A 25,883-nucleotide genomic window follows, 5' to 3' on the forward strand; every position below is an offset into this window, starting at 1 on the left:
AATATCAAATAATGCAGCTCTGGATCTCTGCCGGCAATGGGAAACCAGAAAAAAAAGAAAAGAAAAGCAGTATTGAGATCGTTTATGAAAGTAAAATTGTCTGTAGTACATTGTACTAAGCACCATTTTCACTGGGCGACATGGAAAGCAGTGATTCTGACTTGAGTTTTCTCGGTTGTCCCATCTCCAATGACTGCAGAGACAGTGATTCAAAGGACGCATTAACTCAAGTTTCAAAACTTTCAAATTCCTCACTGATTTAAAAATCTGGTTGCATCATGAACACAAGACGAAACCTTTTCTCTAATCTCAAACATGTACACACAACATAATTTGAAAATAATGGCGCATCACTGACTACAGGGTAGATTAAGATCAAAATGTGTGCCACAGGGAGCAATATACTATTTAGATTTACTATAAAGAGGTGGTATTATGCTGTTTGAGACATATATATAATGTTACAATGTTGGATGTCCAGACTAAACGTGTGTGAAGTTTCAAATCTGTAGGTCAAACTATGTTGGCGTATTTCCCAGGCTTCTCAGCTCAGTCTGCTGGCTGCTGTGAACGCCAGGTTTCACACAGTTTTTTCAACATGCTGCACTCTGTGACGTCACAAAGTGCAGCAGGCTTCGGAGAGCTGGCCAATCAAAGGAAAGTGGGCTTGTAGGAGCGGGGTTTCTTAAAGGGACAGAGCTGACTGAGTCGTTTCAGGCAGAGGCTATATGAGGGCCTGCACAGAGCACCAGTGTGAGAAAAATTAGGAATTTTTTAACCGTAAATTATGCTAAGCTACTCCACAGGTATCACAGAGTGAAATACGAAGCTTGAATTAGCATAATCCCCAACATTTAACCTGCTGTAGTTATGCTTTGCAGTATCACAAGTATGTGATAGAAACTTTTAGGGGCTGTGAGATAGTACCTGTTTCCGTCAACAGTAGTGTGCTAGCTCATGTTAGCCTTAGATGCTAGAATGTTTACAATTGCTCAGAAACCTAGCTCTGTCTCCATGTAGTCTATTCTCTCTCATTGGCTGTTCTTGCGTCTCTCTGACCCAACTATCCAGATTTTAAACCCTAAATATCAAAGATGTTTGGCATTATCTGGTTGGTCCTGTTGAGTTTGTGAGCCATTTGAGGCTGGATCTGCCCTTTTTTTTTTCTATCCTTAGATTTCTTCAGTGATTGACAGGGGGGTAGAAAATGGTTTCAATGACTCAAAAAACCCTGCTGTCTGAGCCTGGCTTTTGGCTTCAACAGATGTAGCAAAAAGAATGGGGGCTGACCATGTATAGAGTGGTTAGAAGAATGTCAACATTTCCCAAATTTTATTTAACTGATTAGTGCTGTAAAACTACATAAGTTGTAACAGTAGTTTTGCTACTTGGTGTTGCCAAGGAGACACCAACTTTCTTGGTTTATGGTGCAACATTACTTGATTTTGTCAAGAGAAGACAAAAGACTGCTGTAGCAATGGACACCAAAGACTGGGAAGAGGAGTGGGGCATGACTAAAAAGAGTGTACTTAAGTACAAAAAGCGCATTTGGTTCTTTGATTACTCGAGTGCATCTACTTATTTGCATTCAAGAAAGCATGTCTGTTCCAAGTATGTGACCAACAGTCTACATGTCTACTTGGTCTGAATCCCAATGACTGCTGGAAACCCTTAAGGCTACTTGGCCCTGATTTGACCTCACAAGTTCTTTCCATCGAGGAGCAGAGTCTTCTTGCACAGTCTGGTAAATATGAAGGGCCACTGCAGGTGATGCAACATATGGGGCTCAGTTGGTGCAGGTTGGCAGTGTCCTCAGGCGGTAACCAGGCAACCAGAACTATGCTATGGCCGAGCGAGAAATGGGTCTGTGCATCATTTAATGGATGGGAAGAGCGGGAAGTATGTTAGGTTAAATGGAGTGCCATCTGCAAACACAATCAGGCACTTACCCGCACACACATGCTGAGCGACAGCAGCATAACATACATGTACAAGAGCCAAAATGCACACTCTTAACCCCGCACAGATATGCACAACCTTTCCTGTTCCCACACAAAGCCTCTGGCAGAGGCTCCTGCTCTCAGTTCTACACCGCTGACTCCATCTTGACATAGAGATCAGAAAGTTGCCAGGAAGTAACCGGCAATTTACTCCTTGGTTAAACACTTGGAAGCTTAGGGGCCCCATCACCACCAGCAGATCCATCAGAGAGAAATAAATGCTGACAAAGACAGCGGACAAGACAGAAAGAAAAGGAGACTACACATAAAACTCTACGGCTAAAACAACCTTCCCGTGTCACTCCTGGGGGTTGGAAACCCCTGAGGTGCTTAATGTGAAACAGCATGTTAATGCTCGAACTTCTCCCACGGAACTTCCTTTGGGCTATTAAAAGGTGCTGCTATGTTACCTGACATCCTCTGTTTGTCATTTTCTCCCTTTTTATTGCATCACTTCCCCTTCTGGGGTCATTTTTGCCTCGCTATTGGTTTATATCACACCGAATCACAAGGACAAACTTCCTTTTACCCGTAACCAGAAGCACAATCTAGATCATCCAAACTAGGGATGGTAAGATCATGTCATGACCTGGATTGAGCTTGGGTTACCTGTAGGTTATAAGGCACAGTTTCCAATAGGTGGTCTTGGCTCTATCTGTGGAGGAGGCTTCCAGGGATCAAACTTGGGATTGGGTAGATAATACACTTTTTCTCTTTAAACAAGTGTTCAAGAACTGTGAAAAAGCAAATAGTCTCCCTTCAATTGTGTCTTGTTTTGGTTTGACCTTAAAATTAATAAGTGTACGAGGCCTGTTTCATATTGCGTAGGTGTGGCTCCACCTGTTCACCATATGGTTCCTGTGGTGAGCTCGGTCGCTCAGACACAGACGCAAATGATTTGGTCGCAGAAACCTGACCAATCCAGCTTTATGAAAGCATTGTCGTATCGCTGCGTCATTCCTTCAAAAAGCGTGCCCAATAATAATATCACATTCAATATTTGTGCTGTTGTCCTATATGCAATTGCATGATTCTTGGATGGCTTGGATTTTCGCAAAACAAGGATTATGAGATGCAAAACAGATTGTCATCGCGGTGGTTGCTGTTCTGAATAATGGAATGGTGAGAGAGAGAGAGAGAGGGGAAAGAGAGAGAAGCACAAAGACACACAAGGGTGATTATCTCCGCTGTGTAACACAGAGGATTGGACTCAAGATGAGCCTCTCCTCTGGCACAAATTTATCTATGTTGTCAGGTGTGCCTAGACGATTACCCACCATGCTGTGCTGCTCTGTGGCGACTCCCTCTGTGGGAGTCAAGTTCTCGCACAAGACCAGAGCCGGGGAAAGAATGGCAGCCTATTACTCACAGCCTGCTCCTTATGTTCCCCGCACAAAGTCTGATGGACAACATAACCTTATCTATTGACTCATGGCTGGCTGCTGTTATTATCCCTTATTATCCAGCCCTGTCTATTTGTTTTGATAGGCTAAATGCTATTATGCTGACTTATACACAAAATGCGATAGGGGCAGTGAAACAGGAGGCTGCTCCCTTCCTGTTTGGAGCTATTATAAAAGCACTTACCATGCTAGCATTTTGTTTTGCATAGTAGATTAGGTTTATGTGGCACGATTTCATGAATAATCCAGAGTTAAGCTGCCTTGCTTCAATTGCAGTTTAAATTATGCTGTAGTTTAAATAAAGATTAAAAGTTAGAATAAGATTATAAAGAATGTGGTGATTCTTTCTGTCAAAACATTCACAGACACATGGTTGAAGATTCTCTTTAAAATAGACCAAATAATTCAAGCTCTGCTCAAAGGATTTTAATGATGAGCTGGATTTCACACCATTTCTCTATTTGTCATGTAGAGAGGTCAACACAAAGACCATCCATCCATTTTCTATACCGCGTATCCTGTTCAGGGTCGCGCACGGCTGGAGGCTATCCCAGCTGTCATTGGACGAAAGGCGGGGCACACCCCGGACTGGTCGCCAGTCAGTCACCGGTCGACACATAAAGACAAGCTTTCACGCTCACACTCACACCTATTTTAGAGCGGGCATGTCTTCCCAGCTAGCAGGGAACCTTTCCATAACATTGGCTAACATTACCTACAAGTTCTTATAAGGTTTGAAAGAAAACGTTTTGATCTAATATTCAAACATTTTAAGGGTGTTTATCATTTCAGATAAAGTTCTTGTAACGTTAAAACTTAAACTAAGACAACATGTTTTAACTGCGACATTCTGAAGATATTTTCAGGGTGTTATTGAGGCCTGGGATGTCAGAACGCCTTTTATAAAACATTTGCTCAATGTTACATAAAAACAAAGGTAGAACACGCTTACTGCAACATTCTGAGGATCTTTTCAGGATATAAGTACGGCTTCAACTATCAGAACGTTATTTATAAAGATCCTGAAATGTGATGTGAACATTCTCACTGCAACTTTCTGAAAATGTTTTCCTGTTATTAAAAGGAACATTCTGGGAACCAAATAAAAACTTGCCACTCAAAACATTACCAGAAAATTGCACGTAACGTTCTCAGACTGTTCTTTGCACAAAACATTTCCAGCTGGGTTTGGACTGTGGGAGGAAGCCAGCGCATGCACGGGGAGAACATGCAAACTCCACACAGAAAGGTCCACTTCGTCCCGGGGTTCAACAGCACTAACCACTGCACCACCGTACAGCCCCAAAGTATTTTTTCTAGCTAGTGAAAAAAATTCTGTTCTGAAATTGAGTTTACAATGGTCTTGTTAATGACATCTTTTTATGTCAGAATTGGATTCTGCCTGAGGTAAAGTCAAATAGTTAAGCCTCAGGTGTCAGCTTAATGCTCCGTTGACCCTTCTGCCTCCGTGCTCTTGTATTTGTCCATGCAATCACCCTCGAGGCCATCCAGGTTGGAATAAAGATAATCATCTACAGCTTTATTGATCTTTTCTCCATAGAGTCAGGTGATGTTGATTTGTGGCACTTCAGGTGCTGGAGATTAAACCCAGAATCCCATCTCAGCCTGCTGCAGGATAATAGGATTTGCATTTGTTATTGAAAGTAGTTCCTTAGATGAAACTTGTTAAGTGAATGATAACTCTGAGACCTTTTGGTAATGAACAGTGTCGGGATTAAAACAGTGTGTTAGAGGCTTATTCCATTGGTCCCATGTTGCATACAATAAAAAGCTCCGTTGATTTACACTATGCTCAGGGAGGCTTGTTTATGTCTAAGATACATACCACATCATCTGAATGATACAGTCATTAAACTTTATTGTTGTCTTGAGATGCAAAAGGAAGATAATCTCATTACTGTAAAGATCAACGCCTGGCTTCTTATATTTTCAGTGTTCTTGTGGAGTTGCGACAGCACCTTAATATTCATCCCTCGCATTTCAGGGTTCAACAACTAAAAACACAAAAAGCCCTTTGATTGTTAGTTGAGGCAAACATTAAAGAACTCTATTCACAAAGCAAAGCGCCATCATTCAAGGGAGGGATTGAGAAGCCTGAAAAACCACACTCACATAAAGCCTGGTATGATTTATATTGCCGCAATCTTGGACCCCTACCGCTCTCGTCTGATGACTATATAACGTCTAGGAAGGACGGCCAACACTTTGGTGTAGCCAGCAGTTATTTTGATAAACTACTGAGGATTTCTGGGCCAAAACTTCTTTTTCCATACGTTGCCAATGTAGCTGCACTCGTATATGCAGATATCTGTTTATAGTCAAGTCAATTTATTTATAAAGCACATTTAAAAGCAGCAGCAGCTGACAGTGCTGTACAATGCATAAATGAAGCAATACATAGAAACCAATAGAAACAAAACACAACAAGTGGCCTATTCAGGACCAGGGGACCGAAACACTGAGCAGAGGGGGCAGACCTGACACAGGATGGAAGGTTATTCCACAATCGAGGGGCCTTGAATGAGAAAGCGCAGTCACCTCTAAGTTTAAAATTAACTGTGTCAGAAGATGTGAGGGTCCTGAAGGTTTTGTAAGGGCTGAGGAGGTCAGTTATATAGGAGGGGGCCAAGTCATTCAGGGCTTTAAAGACATTGCAAACCTAAAATCACTCCTGAAGGGAATTGGAAGTCAGTGAAGAGAGGCTAAAATGGGACTAATATGCTCCCTCTCCCTGGAAGCAGTCAGCAGCCTGGCTGCGGCATTTTGGGCCATTTGCAGGCGGGACAGGGACGACCGGGTGATCCCAGTATACAGGGAGTTACAGTAGTCAGGTCAGGAAGAGATGAAAGCATGGATTACTTTTTCTAAGTCACTGAAGAAGAGATAATACAAAGCTGATTCGTCATCAGATAATAACCAGTGGGTTCCAGTATTGCATTACCGGTGATGCCGTCTGCTTCTTTTGCCCTCTACTAAATTGTTTTCCTGTTTAGAACCAAAGCCTGCTAAAACACTTGTGGACGATGCTACTTGGCCTAGAAATGGAAACCTTGTCCCTCTCTGACAAATTCTATATTCATATGCAGAATTTGTTTATAGATATTGGCCTATAGATTTGTTGCCATAGCTAAACCTAAATCTTCAATGTTATTTTCTTCTTGTAGTAGTAGCATTTATTTAAAGCAATTATTTGTCATTTGAAATGCTTGTAAAACACTCCCTTTGATTCTATACATTTCACAATGATATCACAGCAGTCAGAATACCAACACTACCAATGTTATCTCTGGCCTTTTGCTGCCACCGATGTCCCAAAGAGCTTGATCCCTGCAGTGACTCGCATCTCAGGTGGGCCTGACACAGGATTATCCAAACAATGCTAAAACTGGGACATAAGGATTAGCTTTGGCCCTGTAATCCCCAAAGGACTTCCCACCACTGCTTCCGCCACCCCCGAAACTCTCAAAGGATCCTGGCTTTACCTGCAGCTACAAGATTTTAAGTCTGAACTCGTGGTTACGTGGGGAATAAATGATCACTGGAATTATTTTTAGAAACCATTGTTAGTGCTTTGGTGAAAGACACAAAAATGACCTCACTTAATTAACCTAACCTAGCTTTAACCCTAACCTAAATGGAAATACACAGACCAGAGGACATCATGGGCCAAAATAAGGGTTAATTAATGTTCAGATTCTACACAAAAGAGGGTTAAGGTTTGGTTCTTAATATAATTATTACAGATAACTGTTCTATATAATTGCATTCCAGTGTAGGTTAACCTTCGGATCACTTACATTCCAACTTCTGCTTGGAAAAAATTGACTTTTACTGTAGTTCCCCCACTGAAAACAACACATAAATGGTTTGCTGATTGTTGAACCCCAATGCAGTGAATTGTATATGTGTTTTTGTGTCATTTCTTCAGGATCACTACCACTGCTGCTTGTATGATGGACCTGAGAAGGTATCCACTGGATGAGCAAAACTGCACACTCGAGATAGAGAGCTGTGAGTACATCTCCTTCTTAAATTATTAATCATTCTCTTCTGCTATTTATTGATATTTTGTTTCTCGTCCGTGCTATAAATCTCTGGACCTACTCAACTGTTAGTACCCTGACACACTTGCACAGCCTCGGCTTTGTTCAGTCAGCGGCCGGGAACTAACTGTGCTCCCGCCGACGTGTTCTCTTCTGAGGATTATCTCAGAATTGTGGTATTTTCAACATAATACTGTCCATTTAATCTACTCTATTTACATTAGTGAAACTAAATTCTTAAAAAAGCTTTTTTTTATTGCATTAAAATTGACCCCCCAAAAAAGGGTCCCTTTCAACTCCACTAATATGGCACACAGACATGGAAACATTTTTTACTTTAAGTATTACATAATAAATGTTTTGATCCATCTCACCACTGTTAATGTGGATGCTCCATTATTAACACCAGATCAAATGACTGAAGGTATTATCATACCTCAATGAGAACTTCTACCTCCACTGTGGCTGTTTGTAATGTCTGCTGTCCATGGTGCTGAAGTAATAAAGGAGAGCTATTGCTAATGCACTCCAAAGCTCAAAGTAGAGGGTTAGTTTCGAATGACTACAATTTACGAGTACGTTTTAAAGTTTTTCCAAAAGTAATTTCTTCATACTTTATAACTAGCCTTGTGCAGGAGGCACAAATAAATCTAATGCCAAAATCCCAGCCCTGCCAAACACCCTTCGGTCCTCATAAGGGGGATGAAAGCAGCGTTGGGGATGAATGTGTGACATAGCCATTTATTTTCCATCAAAAGGAAATGAAATTTGGTGCCAAATCAAGATGGTTAAATTTGCAGAAGCTCAGTCAGATCTCGAATGGATGACTGGAAATGCTTCCAAATGTTGTTGTCATATACAGATGGCTAAAGGATGTTGCACTCAGCTGTGCAAGTGGGCTTGGAGGCCTACAGCTGGTGCTGGTGTACAAAAGGAAGTAGAGCATAAGGAGCAAAGAGGCAGTTTTAAAGTTTTGTGAACTCAAGTTGGCACAATAGCGAGGTTAAGCAGAGGCCTTACACCACTAGTTATGTGCTTGAAGTAGCAGTATGCCAATGCCATGGTTGTTATAAAGATATTTCACAGCACAGTACCTCCATAATCGCCTTATCTAGCAATTTTCTCTTTCCACTAAATGTGAGACTGAGACCTGGAACTTTCTCTATGCAAGGCTAACGATGCAAACGATCCATAGCCACTTTACAAAATGTGCTGTACCCAGATAGACACAGGCCATTTGTCCAGCAGCACTCCACTGAGTTCTCTGAGAGTGTGGTTACAGGAATACAGGAAGGACTCTAATGGACTAGAATGTGTTTTGCTTGGTGCGTGATATGCACATAAGGCTCTCCAACTGGATTACATATTGCATCAAGTTCTGTAATACCCATGAATACAGTTTGTTGATTTCAAAAGCCGAAATAAAACAGACAGTTTATCCACCCTTGAAACTGAGGCCATCTGGGCGTGAGATAGGTTCAGTTAGGTTGGCTGTAAAAAGGTCCAAAATAAACTGAAGAGGAAAACTTAGGAAGGAGAGAACACAAGCAGGGAGGGAGTTGAAATCAAGCTGTGGCAGATTAGTGTGAAAGAGATGTGGATTGGGGAGAGAAACACTCTTGTTTATAGGCTGTTAGGCCAAATGGCTGACGGGAACCAGGAGGGGACAAACCAATTAAACCTGTTTTTCAACAGGTTTGACAAGGTGACCTGATGACAGCTGCTCAAGCCTCCCCCACACTTGTACTGATGACATCACAGCTCCTTATCAGAGCTACACTACCTGTCAAAGATGTAACATTTATGCTGTTTTATTCTGCCTTTTTGTCAATCATTGCTGCTTCTTGGCATTGATTTGTGCAGGAATGCTTTGTGCAAGAGTAAGAAGGCCCGCTGTCCTTTATGACCTCTTAATAATAATAGAAAAAGCAATATCCCTACTGTACAAGCTTGTTTTTTTCTTAATGGACAGGCTTCTAGTGATGATCAATTCATTTGATTTCCTCTGAGATTCTGGCATATTACAACCATTTCTTTTTGGCAGGCAATTTAAAGTAATAATCTCGAAGAATTTCATTTAAATAAATGTCTGTTAAGTCACTATCTATCGCCAAATGAGGTAACACAATGGTGATTGAGCCTATGGCCCACTGATGAAAGCCTTTGCATTTGCAGTATTACAGACTGGGTGTCACTTCATGCGGAAAAAATCACAAGCGGTGCCCAGTTAGTGACGCGTTTTCCATCAGCCAGCAGTGGTTGGTCTGCCAGAGAGGGTAGGCGGAGCTAAGCGGCTGCTTTTCCGGTCTCTGCAAGTGTTGGGAGTAAACAGTAATCTACTATGGCTGAACACACAAAGAAAAGATGGATGACTACAGATACAACTTCAAAAATAAGTGAAAATCCAAAGAAAAAGAAACAAATTCAACGCTCAGATGAAGGCAAACAGCCTAAAAAGGAAAGCAACCGTCAGCGAGGAAAATGAGGGAGCCAACCATCGACGTCTGGATATCTGGGAAGTGTACTCCCACAATTGACGTTTATCGCCATAAGGTGCCACCAAATTTAACAAAACTCAGAACTTCAAGATTATTACTTTAAGTGGATTAACGCGTAGTCACACAGACAATGAGGATATATAACAGTACAAATAGCACAAATACTATGTTCAACACAAATATAATAAGAATTAAAGACTTTCTGATTTGTTCAGATTTTATTCTACTCTGAGGCTGAACAGAAAATTGTCACTGCATTTCACTCTGAATGAATGTTATTGTGAATTTCCAGCTTTGTGTTTGTGTGCAGGTTTTAGCTCGCCAGAAAAATGCTGGCACATATTTGGCTTCCATTGGGTTTGGTGTGGTTTGAAAATCAACTTTTTTACACTTGAAACCTGCTGTCACATCAGGTTATCCATAATAGTCACCATATATGCTGCAAGTTTCCTAACCTTTTGATGCCTTTGAAAGTTTAAGTTAAAAAAGTAGAGCCCAGAGTTGCAATTATTCAGCCAAATTGACTTTTTTACTGGCTCCTATTTATAGTTTCTTCCATTAAACCATCTGCTGTCAAAAAAACACACACGCACACACACACACAAATGGAAACAGTGACGTCTGTGAACACCTATAACTCATCTCTGGGGTCTGCCAGGAAACCATATGCCTCATTCCCGATTCCCACATTTAGAAACACCACTGCTGCACAGAAGGTCACAGACCAGGGAGAAATTAGGGAGGTATTGAAGCAGAATGCTGTTGTTGAGAGCATGACCTTCATGCTAATGCTACCACACACCACACCGGTCATTTGTCATCTAAAGCTCCTCTTTCCAAGAGGGAGCAACAAGCGAAAATGCCTCAATCAAATCTAATTGGGCACCCAGTATGCCTCTGGTAAGGTGGCATGGAGCTTGTAACTGCAAATGTTACCACATACTGTGCATTGTCCGTACTTGTTTGCATGTAGTTCAAGGAACGATGGCGGGCAAGCTCGGGGGGGACAGGGAGGATCATTTGCTGTTTACAAATGAGAGCGCCTCACAACACAGCTATCATCAGCACCCCAAGCGCACATCCTTCTCTTTTAATTTGGTGACAGGCTTGTTCCCACCAAGTTTAGAGAACACCGGCTGGGGAGTAGTAACTGCTGTGTGTGTGTGTACGTGCATGCAAAGATGTGTGTGTGTTTACAGTATATCTGTGCACATTGGAGGCACTTGAAGATGCGATTTGCCCTGCAGATAAAAATTGGAAAACAAAAGGGACACTCACGGTCCCTCTGTTGTTTCATGTGAGTTAAGGGACTCACTGAGCAACAGTATGAAAGGGATATCTGCTGTTTTGGACTGCCTGGATCTGATAGCGTCTTTGATGACTCCACTTGTTGGCTTGTCTGGTTGATTTCTACGCCACTGCGCTCCTCTCTTCTCTAAATCCCCTATTTTGTTTTGTTTTTTGGGACGCTTCTTGTGTCCACTTGTGCTGCTGTCCATGTTTACTCTCTCTCCACCTTATCTTTATAATTTCTGCTCTTGCTTTCCAATGAGTTCGATTGCCAATGTCTCCTATAATCCCCAAAGTTAAGTCCCTGAGTGATGCCTGTGATTTAATGAGCTTTGACAGGTTTAATGTAACGTCCAAGAACTTTCATTTATGGATCAGGCTTTCATCCCTTAATGCTGACCTTTTCTAATTATTTCAGGCCAAAGTTAAATTGCCAACCCTTGTTTAATTATAAACTTTTAATGATGCAATAACAAGCTGTTTCAGCACGGGGGTTGCTGTATTTGTTGCAGTGATGTACGGAGCCACTGTATTGTTTTAAATTCTACACAGAAGTTCATCCATCTGCTTTTATTATAAGTTACTACGCACTAATACTCTCACTGGAGATTAAATCATTTTTCCTAACTTAGTTCTGTCACTTGATGAATGCAAGAAATACAACAAACACTTCTCACACCACATTGGATATTACAGCTGTATTGAGCCTGGAGAAATATGTCTTTGTTACTGGCAAAGTTTTTTTTTTTAACTGCAGATTTTACATGCATAAAAGTTTTGCCTTTTTCCCCGACCAGTCCCTCTGGTATTCATCACATTTCATTTTCACTTATGAGAATCACGCACATGCTCGACATCGGTAGAATCGGTGAAATGAATAAGAGGTTTACACAGAGGGAAGGAAGCGAAAATTGAAAATCTCGGGCTCAATGTGGAGCGGGGATGGAGTGATGTGAATGAGTCATTCCAGATAGCCGAGGGACTTTTCCCGCCCTGCCTGTGACTAATGGTTTGGTGGATTTACAAATTGCTCACCCATATTTTGGATTGCAAGAATAAATTTATAAAGGATAAAAAGATTAACAAATAAACTCTGCAACATTGTCTAATGTCTGGCTGACACTGGAGACTGAGGCAGGGCAAGCTGCCACCTGCTCCCCTACTACGGACTACTGACAGACATTTCATCTTCTCAGGCACACTTAAAAAGAAACTACAACCTGCTCAGGTAACAACAGGGTGAGCCAGACTGATTCAAATTGTACCTAAAAAAGCTTTGAGAAATTTCAGTGAGAATCCTCTCTCAACTCCGGCTTCCTGCCTCCCTGCTTTTTAGGTTAATTAGTGCCGGTAGGTGTGAGTGTGAGCATGAATGGTTGTCTGTCTCTGTGTGTCAGCCCTGTGATTGACTGGCAATCAGTCCAGGGTGTCCCGCCTCTTGCCCAATGACAGCAGGGATAGGCTCCACCCCATGCAACCCTGAACAGGATAAGCGGCACAGACAATGGATGGATGGATGGATGGATGGATGGATGGAATTCTCACTCCACTGACAGAACAATGTTTACCCTCCTCCCACAAATCAGACAGTCACTGTGGAGTTTTCTAGTAACAAAAAAATTGCAAAACCATTGCAAAGTGGTATTTTATAACTTAAAATCCAACATTACTGATATGCATGTTAACTAGATTGCTGTCTTCCCTGTCCCTATTGGCTCATTTCTTCATATCTTGCTATGCTACCACTAGTGCAAAAGCTCTTCAACTTCACTTAAGGGAAAATGTTGAGTGGAATGTTTGAACTTTTACACAGCAAAGATACGGTTGTAAAGGACGAGTGCAATCCTAAAAGAGAAGTTCTACACCTCACTGTCCTCTCAGACACTCTTTCAAAGTCAATGGAGATCTACAAGACAGGATGGGCATAACTCGTGTAGAACTCAAAAAACAATATAGAATGTGTTCCTAGGACTCAATTCTATTATCTGTAATTCTATAAGTGCATTAAAGGTTGGGTATTATACTAATTTCAAGCTATATATTTCTGTGATACCTGTGGACTAGCTTAGCATAATTTACAGTTAGAAAAAACTCTGCATACAGCCTCTGCCTGAAACGACTCAGTCAGCTCTGCCTCTTTAAGACACCCCGCCCCTACAAGTCAGCTTTCTTCTGATTGGCCAGCTTTCCAAAGCCTGCTGTGGGGCGGAACTCAGCATTTGAGGCGCTGAAACCTGGCGTTCACAGCAGCCTGCAGACTGAGACTGTTTTAGCAGGGGATTACTCCAACATACTTTTACCTACAGATTTGAAACTTCGCCCACGTTAAGTCTGGACATCCAACATTGTAACATTATATATATGTCTTAAAATGTGAAGCAGCATAATACCCTCTCTTTAAGGATTTCATTATAAGAACACACTGCAGTCGCTGGTTTGTTTTTACTATGCGGCAAGGTAAACTTGGCATTGATACCACACTCTTCAACTTCCTGTTAATAACCTTCAAAGCCAATCCCATCACCCTGCATTTGTTTAGCTACTACTTTCTCACCATCTCTATAATGCATACTTAATCCAGGACTTCACCTAGCGTAGTAGGCCACACAGGACCTTACGTCAGTGCAAGGAAACACCATTTAGTATATTATTTAAATGGGTTAAACACCCTGATGTTCTGGGTCATAACTCTGCTGTTATGCTGTACAGCAGCCATACCTTTAGCAGCAGGTTGGTACTAGTAAAATATGTAACATTGACTTTACATGTGCAGCAGCTGTGCAACTTCTCAATAAATCATAACAAGAGGTGGGTCACTCAGCTGTTAAAGGCTGAATACTACACTTACAGCATTTTAGCTCTGATGAGCTGCTTTAGCTTTAGCATACGTGTGACTATTGCTCTTAGGAAGTCTGCAAAATTGTGGATTTACATAAAGCTGCATGGAAAACTGACATAGTACAAACTTTAGTCCACTGTTACATTCATACCCTCACATATGCATGCTCAGACACACAATACCATTACTGAGAGAGGTGAGTGAAAGGCCCATCCCGACTGTTATTTCACACAGTTGCTGTGCACTCACAATGAAACTATCATTTCATTACAGCATCTCTACCAAGTAATAGTTGTATTTTCTGCACCAGCGATCCACATCATATGGACAGAGCCACTTCCTCTCTCTCTCTGTGCCCATCTGAGCGCATTTTTAGAAATTGCACACATCCTCTGGAGTGTGAATGCTTCCTACACTCGGACTTGCATGGCTTATTTATTTATCTTTGCTTTAGATGTTCCGTCCCCGTCCGTGCAGGCGTGCAGTCAGCTGTAGCTCGGCCGTGTTGCCGCAAAAGTTTGCAGCCATTTCTAATTGGACGCCAGGAATAACATTGAAGTCTCTTTGAACTGAGCGGAATCAAAAATTCATCTGAGACATATTTAAGAGTGGAGTAGCCTCCTCTGCTCACTGACAAGAGCGCGAGAGGGGGGTTGATTGGACATGCCCATGTGCGTGTGTGTGTGTGGGAGGATGTTTTTGTCCATGCAAGCATGTGTTCGCCTATGTCCATGGACAGGTTTTTACCCATGCCCCATAAATGTTGAACTATCTCCAAAGAGGTTTCCCACACTGTGCATTGTGGATGCATTTTAAACACATTCCTTGTGTTCATTCTGAACTAATAAAATGCGTGTCTGGTGGTGCAGCATTCAAACAGTTTTATTATTCATGGTGACTGAAATTAGGTTTGACTTTTTTTTGTGACCTCGTTTGATTAAAATCAAGGTCTGTAAACATCATATTTCCAAAAAGCTTTCTGTGTCACAGTGACAATATTGTTATTTTTGCTTGCTTGAAAGTACAAGCTATTTTATTTGCCTAGAATTGTATGATGTTCCATTGCCACATTTAGAAGTCAAAAAAATAAAACTTTGTTATCCATCGTAATGTTTTGCTCACAGCAATATCAAAGCCACCATTTTATCTTCCTGCGAAATCCTTCTTTGCCCATTGAAACAAATCAACTGAGACATTATTTCATAAGCTCGATAAAAAGGCCTGGAGTCAGATTCGGTCAGGGAGATATGCCAGAGTCAAAGTTAAATAGCTTTAGTATTGTATTGCTATCTCCTCTGATGCTATCATGAATTTCATTTATTTTTTTGGCCTGCCAACGCTTCCAGACTTTGGAATCCATGAGAAAAGCTTTTGTGTTACTTTAAATACATATTTTAAATCCCACAGATTTCCCTTCCTTTTTTTCTTGCTTAAGGGAGTAGGCACCTCAAGCCACTGAGGATTCAAGAAGCTTCTTTACATACTTAATAGATATTTCGTCTTCTCTTCAACTTTTAATTAATTGATTGCAGGATGGGAATCAGGGTGATCCATCTGAGCCCACCACTGTGACGTAGAGCAAAAGTATTAAAGTGAAGTTGCTCAAAATGGCAAAGTCAGTCTCTATGATGCAGAAACAGTGGCGTTAAGACGATTGTGTAGCTGGACAATCCAAAAATAAGAGAGATCTGATATTTATAGGGTTTGAGCGAATGCCTTCACTTCTGTTATTGAAAACTTGTTTAGACAGGTCTGAGTGTAGTTATTGTGTGTTGGCGGTTGCTTATGACATAATTAATCTATCTTTGTCAGAGTTGTACAATGTGATACAATAGCAAATGAGATGATACTCAATGGCATGATACAATACAGTAGGATAGGATACAATGCGATGCGATAAGGTACGTTACAATATGATACGATACGATACGTTACGTAAGATATGATACGACCAGTCCAGGGTGTACCCTGCCTTTCGCCCAATGACAGCTGGGATAGGCTCCAGCCCCCCGCAACCCTAAACACGTATAGATAATGGATGGATGGGAGATACGATACAGTATGGTACGATACTGTATGATACGATATATGATTCAATTAAATACTATATGACTCAATATGATACAATACAATTTGGGTTAGAGAATGTACCTAATCTGCTTTCCTCAGATATATCATTGGAAAAGGTGACATTTTGGAGTAGAGTGCAAAAGCATAAAAAAAATATATAAACGGACAGTGCAAAATAGGAAAGGGCTTATCCTTTAGGGAACACCTGTTGTGAAGCCAAAGGTAATCTCCCTTACATTTTAAATCATGTGTACAAGTGGGAATTTGGTCCTGGTGATCACCTATAACATGTGGCTTAAAGTCGAGGTGAAATGAAAAATGTCATTTTAATCCTTTATGACCACATCCCCGGTAATATTGTGCATCTATTTGACAATATAGGCCAAATTTTTTTTACAGAAAATCAATTTCTTCGTATTCTTATATCAAAATCTGATAATTTTTTCTTCCGGTAGAAATAAATTTCACGCGTGCTTACGTAAGTCAGCACCAAACAATTTCAACCAATCAATCTGCAACAATTAGCCGCAGAGCACCAAGAACACTCGGTCAGTTAGCTGTGGAGAACGTCTGTCTACGCCAACTTCTCAACGATCAAATCAAATCCCTCCAATGATATGTCCTGCCTGCACGTCCTGTTTCACTCGGAAATACGTCATGATACAGAAGCTACAAACTCTTGAAATGCCGTTTCAGCTCGACTTTTATCCTTTGAGGACAGTCCTCTGTTGAAATTGAAATTCTGAATCTCAGGTACAGGATCAGTTATTCAGTCCCAGTTTCATCACTTAAGAAATGTATCCAAAATTAAGTTATTTCTCTTTGCCCCTGACCTGACCTGCCTTTATTTCATCCCATCTAGACTAATATAATTTCCTTACACGCTGCACTTAGTAGAGAAGCACTTAATCGTCTGCAGTTGGTTTAAAATGCAGTTGCCAGGCTTTTTAGTGTAATCGAGAGAAGAGAACACATTCATCTGATTTTACCCTTCTTCCTTTGGCGAGTGCCTTTGGATTTTATGATTTTATTGATAATGTCTTATGTCAGGTGATGATGAAGGGGATGTGATATGAGTACACAAACTATACTGTACAGGAATGTATATTTTTGACAGAAAAAATGAAGTATATTTGATGACAGTGTCCACTTTCGCCTTAAAAGAACAAGAGGTGTTAGAGTGTAAGGGTGTTAAGAGCAGCCACTGAAAAGTCTGCTTCAATAATTCAGAGTGACGAAATAGGTCGCGCTAGTATTAATTAAGCAGAGACGGGTATGGGGGAGGGAGAATAAGGAAAGGCTGAGTGAAAGGTGTAGATGGACGCATAATAATAATGATAATAATAATATAGTGATGACAGAGAAATAACCTCGAGGAGAGGACGAGAGGTTTGGAATCAAATGGGAAAAAGAGGTTGGAGAAAGGAAGATAAAAACAGAACATGTTCAGGGAGAAGTGGGGGAGAAAAGGAGACCAGAGGAGGGGAGAGAGGAGGTGTTATAAAAAGGTCTATAGTGTATGCACTAATCAATGAAAGCGTGTGGGAGTTCCATCTAAATTGTTCTGTCAAACAAGCTTTCATCTCTCATTCAGCCTGGCCCTGCTATTACACACACACGGCTCACACTCATGCAAATCAAACATGTTAATTCTTTTTTTTTTTTTGCATCATTGTGTGTGACCATTACCCGGCCAAATGTTGATGATGGGGAGATTTAGCAGCGGGAGTCAACTTCCACGCATGCAATCAAATAATTCTCCCAGGAAACTCCACATACATGCAAATCCCCCCGGCTGCATCAAACTTGTAACAACTACTGCAACCATCAAAAATGATTATTATGTTGCATGTTCAGCTACTGAAAACATTCCCGACTGTTGTTTTAATCCACCTCCTGCTGTTGCCGACAAAGAGGCACGACACATGCACATTCAGAGTGAACAGCATTATCGGTTTGTATGATGTAGGATTGCAGTATTCACTTGTTTCTCTGGAGGCAGGAGAGAGTGTTGTAGCCTCCTAACATACTCAGATGCACTTATTAGAGCTTTGATAATATTTAAAATAATAACTTTATTTGTATAACATCCATCCATACCATCCATTATCTATACCGCTTATTCTGTTCAGGGTCATCAATCAAAGGGCTGACACATAGAGACGACCTTTCACGTTCACACTCACACCTACGGGCAATTTTAGAGTCATCAATAAAGCAACAAACGCGCGTTTCTTTGGAATGTGGGAGGAAGTGCCCAGAGGGAACCCACACATGCTTGGGGAGAACATGCAAACACTGAAAGGCCCCCTTCTTCCAAACCTGGATTCGAACCAGGAACCTTCTACCTGTGAGGCGACAGCGCTAACCACTGCACTACTGTGCAGTTAAAAAAAACGAGAAAAGGCTAAAAAAAGGTTTAAAATAAAACAAATTAAAAAAATTATAGCATAAATGTGAGGTAGGCAGGTACAATAAATAAAACATAAGAGAAATAAACATTTCCTCCAGCAGGCCAGTCAACAGTACAGACGCCCGAACAGAGAAAACACCTCATATCTTGAGCGTGGACTGGGGGACAAATAAAAGGACCTTGCTTGAGGATCATAAACAGTAAAAAGGTCAGCAATATAGCTAAGGGCTAAACCTTTCTGTGCTATACAAGTAATCAGTAGAATAAGATTTACTGCTATGAGATAATATAGTGCAGCTTCTGAATCATTTTCTAGCCCTAAAGGAGGCCATACTGAATAAGCAATGATGCCCTCTGTGTTTTAAAACTAGCTTGTCTGCTGTTGCTTTTCAGCATGGTTTAAAATGACGATGATTTCTGTTGTAGCACAGGAAGGCCTCAAATCATCTTCTCAACTAAGACTCAACTAAAACTAGAGAAATATGTCTATAGTTTTAGTTGAGTCTCACCTTTCAGATTGGCTTTTAATTGAGAGCCAGCCCTCTAAAAGAAGTTGCACTAACCGCAGCTGTCTCCCGTCTCTCCTCTCTGAGACCAAAGCTCTTATGCCCTGAAGTCAGCAGACATGACAACTGCACCGGAGCAGACAGTAGGCAGTGGATTATGCAAGAGCCAAGTTTCATGGTCTAATGAAAATGTTCCTCTTTTCTTCCTGTAACAGCGCTTGTCTTCAGCTATAACTACAGTGCAACTCAATCATTTATCGCTCCTGCCCACTGGCCACTTCGGCGTCCGTGTCTCCACTGATTCGGGCCAAAGTGTGAGCAAAAGAGCGAGTGGCTTTGCTTCAGATTAATATTAATGGACTTGGGTTTTGTCCCTTTGCACATTTTAATGGGTTTTAGTGATGAAAACGGATGCAAAGCCTGGTTATTTAATCATTCCTGCCCTTGTATTTAATAATTTAGTTTCTCATGGCACAAAACATAAAAATAAAGTTGACTCATATATATTAAATCCCATATATAAGGGTTTCCCTGATGTGGAATGGGATGTGCTCAGCTTGATTCCATAATTTATTGTTAGCTGGCTTTTTTCATAATTCAGTTATTGTCAAGAATACAGCACCAAGGCCGCAGAATGTGCCTTGCTAATGTGTACATCAGAGGTTGATGGTGAGGTTCCCATAGACGAGGCACGAAGCTGTTCTGGAGCTACTTTTTAGATTCAGGGGATGGCTGTGGCTCAGTGGTAGAGTCTCTCAATCAGAGGGTTGGTGGTTCGATCCCTGACTGCCATAGTCACATGTCCAAGTGTCCTTGGGTAAGACACTGAAATTGCTCCGGAAGGCATAACCATTGGGTATGAATAAGCATAGATCTGATTGGAGATTGGCACTATAGGCCTTTACCATCAGTGTGTGAATGAATGTGTGAACTGGTGAATGTGACATGTAGTGTAAAAGCGCTTTGAGTGGTTGTAAGACTAGAAAAGCGCCATATAAGTACAGTCCATTTACCATGAAAAAAATAGCAGTAAAACAAAAAAGAAAAACAGTGTTTCCATGGTTACATAATGCTGAACTATCACAAGTGAGGGGTCAAGAAGAGTCAAGAGCATACAAGTGGATCATTTTAATTAAAAACAGTTATAATATTTATAATGTGCTTGTCAACACACAAAAAGAGTTCTCGACCACCCACATCAACTGAATTATGAGTTCGACAGTTCATGAAAACGTACCTTCTATTTTTTTAGATTATTTTTTGGGCCTTTCATGCCTTTATTGATATAGGACAGTGGATAGTGTTGGAAACAGGGGAGGAGAGAATGGGGGACGATACAAGGCAAGTGGTCAAGGGTGGGAGTCAAACCCTGGGTCACTATATTGAGGACTATAGCCTCTCTACATGGGCTGCTGATTTAAAGGATAACTCCTCCGCCGTAGCCGCAATACAGCCACAATGGCTACAACATAATCCCCTGGGGCAACTGCACCCAATCAAAATACGTCCACTAAAAGTGTTTGTTTTTGCCACTGACAGGCTCACATTGTTACTCCAGGTGTCCGACAACATTACAGAAATGATCCCTAGAAAGATCGTCCTTTTTTTAAAGAGTAAGATCCTTTTTGTGTAACCAGATACAGAAGTCTCGCGCAAGAAGAAGTCTCGCTCTGAAATCTCGCGTGAGTTTTAGTTGGAGAGAGGATTTGTTTACGTATAAGACTGTCAGAATATATTTCAAAAGCCATGGCTGAATATTTACCTGATTTCGGCGATGAAGATGAGGTACTTGACTTCGATTACCGCCCCTATTTATTTGCGCCAGAGCATACAGACGAAGAGCTCATAGAAGTTAAAAAGAGAGCGAGGAGAGAGAGAGAGAGGGGCAACAGAGGAGGGTGAACCGGCTGCCGGCGGAGGCCATCTACTACTGGACCGATTGCAAGCATTTTCGTTCCTATTTTGACATCCAATTATTGACAAAAAAAATTGGGCCCAGGTTTAAAAATACTGAAGTTATTCTTTAGCCACTGAGCTAAACCAGCACCCTAGGTGCTTAGGTAATTGTTGCAAAAAGATTTTCCACTTAATACACAATATACAAGGGATTGTGGGATAAATGGATCACCTAAGTCAGTAGTTATAAGAAGAAACAGGCAAAATGTATTCACTTTAAATGCGTATAAACAAACATGTGACTATGATGTAACTAGCATTGTTTCCCTCAGGATAACCACATATTTTCAGTTAGTGATCTAAAGACCAATTACCGGCCTGCTGTCAGCAGATGGTAAAACGGTGATGAATGCAAACCTAGTCATGCTACGTGATTAAATAACTGGACTGTACGAGATCCAGATGGGACATGATTATGAACATATATAAAGAGCGTTAACAACCCTCTGTAATTCCTCTTCTCTGTACCCTGTTTCAGATGGTTACACTACAGATGACATTGAGTTCTACTGGCGAGGAGGAGACAACGCCGTGACGGGCGTGGACAAGATTGAGCTGCCCCAGTTTTCCATTGTGGATCACAAGCTCATCTCCAAGAATGTAGTCTTCTCCACAGGTAATGAGCGGGGGGAAATGTATGAATCACAAAACACAGCAACATAATGCAATCCAGTATGATCATATGTTTTCCTGCAGCATGTATGGCCTTTTTATGTACACGAGAACACACAAAACTGTTATTATTTCTGTTGCTTAGTGTTCTTTCATTCCATTACCGTTATGCCGTTGCACAGAGGCCAATATGGCAATTCATAATATCGACTCATTCCATTGTTTGCACTTATTGATATGAAAACAGCATCGGCTAATTTCCATGCAAAACGTTATGTAAATGTACCGACAAACCTCCGAATGAAGTGTCGTCCCGGAAAACAGAAGACACCATGACTTATTTAACAGCAATAAACAAAAAGAACACTGTCTGATACAATGAAATATTCATCCCTTCTGCATTTTCATATTCATGAATTTGTCATGCAAGCAAGAAAGCAATTGTAAGCGGGATAGCGGTTCTGCTGAATACAGTTTCCGAGAAGTGTATCGAATGAGGACAGAACATTAACACAATAAGAGTGCGGCGACTCGGCCAATGAGAGGGCTCGTTTTGTCCCCCCACGTTCCAAACAACCCTATTAATAACACAATGCTTCCTGATGAATGCACAATGTTTGCATGCGTCAATGTATGTGCTGTCCATTACCATATGTGCAAGGGAGTCGACCCGAATGTGTCCCTGCAGGGTGCCTGATTTTATTATCTTTATGAAGAGATGTGGCATACGGGGGATTCCCTTTAAAGTGATGTCTATTGCGTTGTGGAGGGAGCGACCCCGGGGTCACTCAGAGATGCAAACATCAGCAGAAGTGCCTGGGCGTTTATCCAATACAAGTGTCATGTTCCACTCCAAGGATAGGCAATGTCATTCTTGTCTCTATGAATAAGATATATTCACAGCTGTACCTCCACTCTGCCTTTTTTCTACCCAAGCTGTTTCCTCACTTTATAAAGAAATAATTCAGCGATTGTCTCGGTGGCTCACGCTGACATTAGCTAACTGAAATCCAAGTGGCTGCTGGATCTTTGGCGCTTTCATTAAGAAGACTTCATCTTCCTCTCTGGCCCCTCATCTGTCTCTTCATGACTTTCCAATAAGCCGTATATTGCAGTGTATTTCCAGCTCTTCCTCCTCTTCCTTTATTCAGGTGTAATGCAGCTCAAACCAACAGCCAATTCTCTAAGGAGAGAAATATGTGTGCTGATATGATTTGCCCTAACCAAAAGCCCTGCTGCAGGCTGATTTCAAAAAGAGCAGATATAAGCAGAAAAAAAAGAGGACCCTCAACATCAAACCTCTTGCACAGGCAGAAGATAGCAGGTAATTGTGGAGCGCTGATGCTTCAGTTCTGAAGAGAGCACAAATATGGCTTTTTACTGGGTGCGTCTGCAATGGACAGAAAGGGATGGAGAATATACTCAGTATGGGCCTGGGTAGTCCATACCCTAGATGCTGTTTGTTGAGGTGTTTTATGGTATTAAAACCTAATGTTGATAAAAGTGCTTGGGAGAATAAAGCTGGAGGATTTTATACCCTTACTGTATCAAGACTGTAGAGCTGAAAAAGGCAGCCATTTAATTGATTAGTCAATCCACATTATCAGATATAAAGTAAATAATCAGTCAATTATTTTGGTATTTATTGACAGAAAGTCCCACAGACTTGGCAGTTGTGTGATGTGTAGAAACAACATCACTAACTCTGCTTGCTATTTTTTTCGCCCTCCTTTCCTGTCTGCAGGTGCTTACCCTCGTCTGTCCCTGAGTTTCAAGCTGAAGAGAAATATCGGGTACTTCATCCTGCAGACGTACATGCCTTCTATACTTATTACTATCCTCTCCTGGGTCTCCTTCTGGATCAACTATGACGCCTCTGCTGCCCGAGTGGCTCTAGGTGAGGCCTTCAATACGAATATAGGAAGACAGGTAGGACACAGTGAAACAGGGGAGGACAGCAAGCAGTGAAACAGACTGATGAGGAAAATCCTGGGAAAACAATGCATTATATTTACTTTTTTTTGTCTTTCTTTCTTTTCTTTTTTTTTTTTTTTACCAATTTTACCTTGGAAAATTCACTCATTCACTTGAAGAGAAAATAGGAGGCAAGATTAGGGTGCTACAATTACTTCACATGAAGTGATGCAAGAAAAATGTCTCACAAACCTAAACATTGAATATGAATGAACAAAAATTACACATTAGCAAATACAATTTCTTAGCTGCAAGAATTTTAGAGTATGTTAAAGAGGGGGTATTATGCTGTTTCACATTTTAAGACATATATATAATGTTACAATGTTGGATGTCCAGACTAAACGTGGGTGAAGTTTCAAATCTGTTGGTAAAAGTATGTTGGAGTAATCCCCTGCAAAAACAGTCTGCCGGCTGCTGTGAAAGGCCTCTCTAGACGCTTCACTTTGTGATGTCACAAAGTGGAGGAACTCTGTATTTCGGCATATGCCTGAGTCACAGCAGAACTTCCTGCCCCTGGCACAGTTCAAGTCTGCCTCAGAATTTTTTTTCACTCCCCCGAATTTCCCCCCGGGGTTTAATAAAGTACTGTATCACTGTTTACTTTTCCAAAGGACAAGAGCACCAGACAACCATTTCAAATCGAAAAAGTGAACTTTACTCTTCACTGACAACTCTGTAATACGGTCAAAGGGTAGGAGGCGTGCCTCAAACACTGAGTTCTGCCCCTTGGCAGGCTTGGAAGAGCTGGCCAATCAGAAGAAAGCACGCTTGTAGGACCAAGCATTCTTAAAGAGACAGAGCCGACTGAGTCGTTTCAGACAGAGGCTGTATGAGAGGTTTTTTAACTGTAAATTATGCTAAGGTACTCAGCAGGTATCAGAGTGAAATATGAAGCTTGCAATTAGCATAATACCCCACATTTAGACTTTTCCTACAATGTTCTACAGCACAGATGTACTTTTCAGTCTTTTAAAGGCCATTATTTTTATTTTTGATGAGTCCTATATTTAAAGTTTAATTATAGACACGATCCTTGTAGAATGGGTAAGAAAGCAGAATCGTAAGGAATCCTATTTAAACAGTCCTTAAAATTTTACATCTCATCTTAAATTTGTACTTTAATAAATAAATAAATAAATTATTTTCTGTGCTTTGAGTCTTAGTTAATTATAGACATGTTCTTTGCACATTGGTTAAGAAAGCAGAATAGCAATATGCTGATCCACTTTCACATGATGCTTGACTTTGGGTGTTTTGTTGTCCTTTCATTTCATTTGGAGGGCCTCTGTGCTTTTCTGGAAGTCACAGTTTCCACCCCCCTCTGTCATCCTCGATTACATAAACCCCTTGTAGTCTGAGAGGTTTGTATTGAGCTTCGAGCTCACTCTGTGTTTATCTGAAGCTCCCTGCATCCTTTTCAACCCAACTCCATCCACCCGGCTCCATCCACCCTTCTACCCATCCCTCGCTTTAGTCGACAAGGCAATTTCGCTGATTGACGACTGAGCTGCATTTAGTGATCCGGGGGGAAGGCATGCATGGGATTTAATGAAAAAAAAAAGGTAATGCTCCATAATGGAGGCGGGTCAGCAGAGTTGGGAAATGTTCGGTCACCCCCCAATCTACGGCAGAATGAGGAACCACTCTGCTGACCTGGTTTCGGGCATTAAAATGGGCCTGTAATGGCTGAATCACATGGCCGCGGTGCTGCAGAAATCCTTTGTTGTTATTGTTAAGCTCTTGCAGCAACAGCTCGGGAAAATTGCCTGAATCCTATTTTGAGCAGTGGTCACCTGACAGCTCTGTGACAGCTGTAGAATAATTTAGTAATTGTTTACTGAGACCCTCAATAGAAATTGCCTTAAATAATCACGTTGCTCATGCTTTTAAAATAGAATATACAGGTGCGTGGGGGAGGACTCGGGAGCTGAGAACACAATTATTTAATCACGCATGGAAAATCATATTTAAGCTTTAGAATGGAGCCTCTCAAACCTATTGTAATTCCTGCATATGGATAATACCATAGACACACAGCATTGTAAGCACACTGCATTCAAGAGCCACCGCTTTGGTAAAACTGCACACATAAGAAATTAAATTACTGCTAGCTACAGTCCGCGTGCCACTCATAATAAGCACAAACTCAACACATTGACATGCACAGTCAGTCTGACAGAACCTATCCCCAAAGCTCTCTTAGATAGACTTATAAAGTCTCGACAACTTTTCTCAGAAGGTGTTCTCTGCTAATG

General features: G+C 41.2%; 1 protein-coding gene across 1 annotated transcript in view; it reads left to right on the forward strand.

Moving 5' to 3' along the window:
- Positions 1 to 25,883, forward strand: part of LOC138595592 (gamma-aminobutyric acid receptor subunit beta-2-like) — a 68,374-nt gene that overhangs the window by 39,250 nt on the left and 3,241 nt on the right. Inside the window, exons 5-7 of the mRNA XM_069666907.1 lie at positions 7,353 to 7,435; positions 21,518 to 21,655; positions 23,396 to 23,548. Of these exons, the coding sequence (XP_069523008.1) occupies positions 7,353 to 7,435; positions 21,518 to 21,655; positions 23,396 to 23,548 (374 nt within the window). The remainder of the gene's footprint in view (positions 1 to 7,352; positions 7,436 to 21,517; positions 21,656 to 23,395; positions 23,549 to 25,883) is intronic.

Source organism: Semicossyphus pulcher, unplaced genomic scaffold, assembly GCF_022749685.1.
Source record: "Semicossyphus pulcher isolate SPU_LCO1_2020_fin unplaced genomic scaffold, fSemPul1.0.p SCAF_10, whole genome shotgun sequence".
Classification (NCBI taxonomy): Eukaryota; Metazoa; Chordata; class Actinopteri; order Labriformes; family Labridae; genus Semicossyphus; species Semicossyphus pulcher.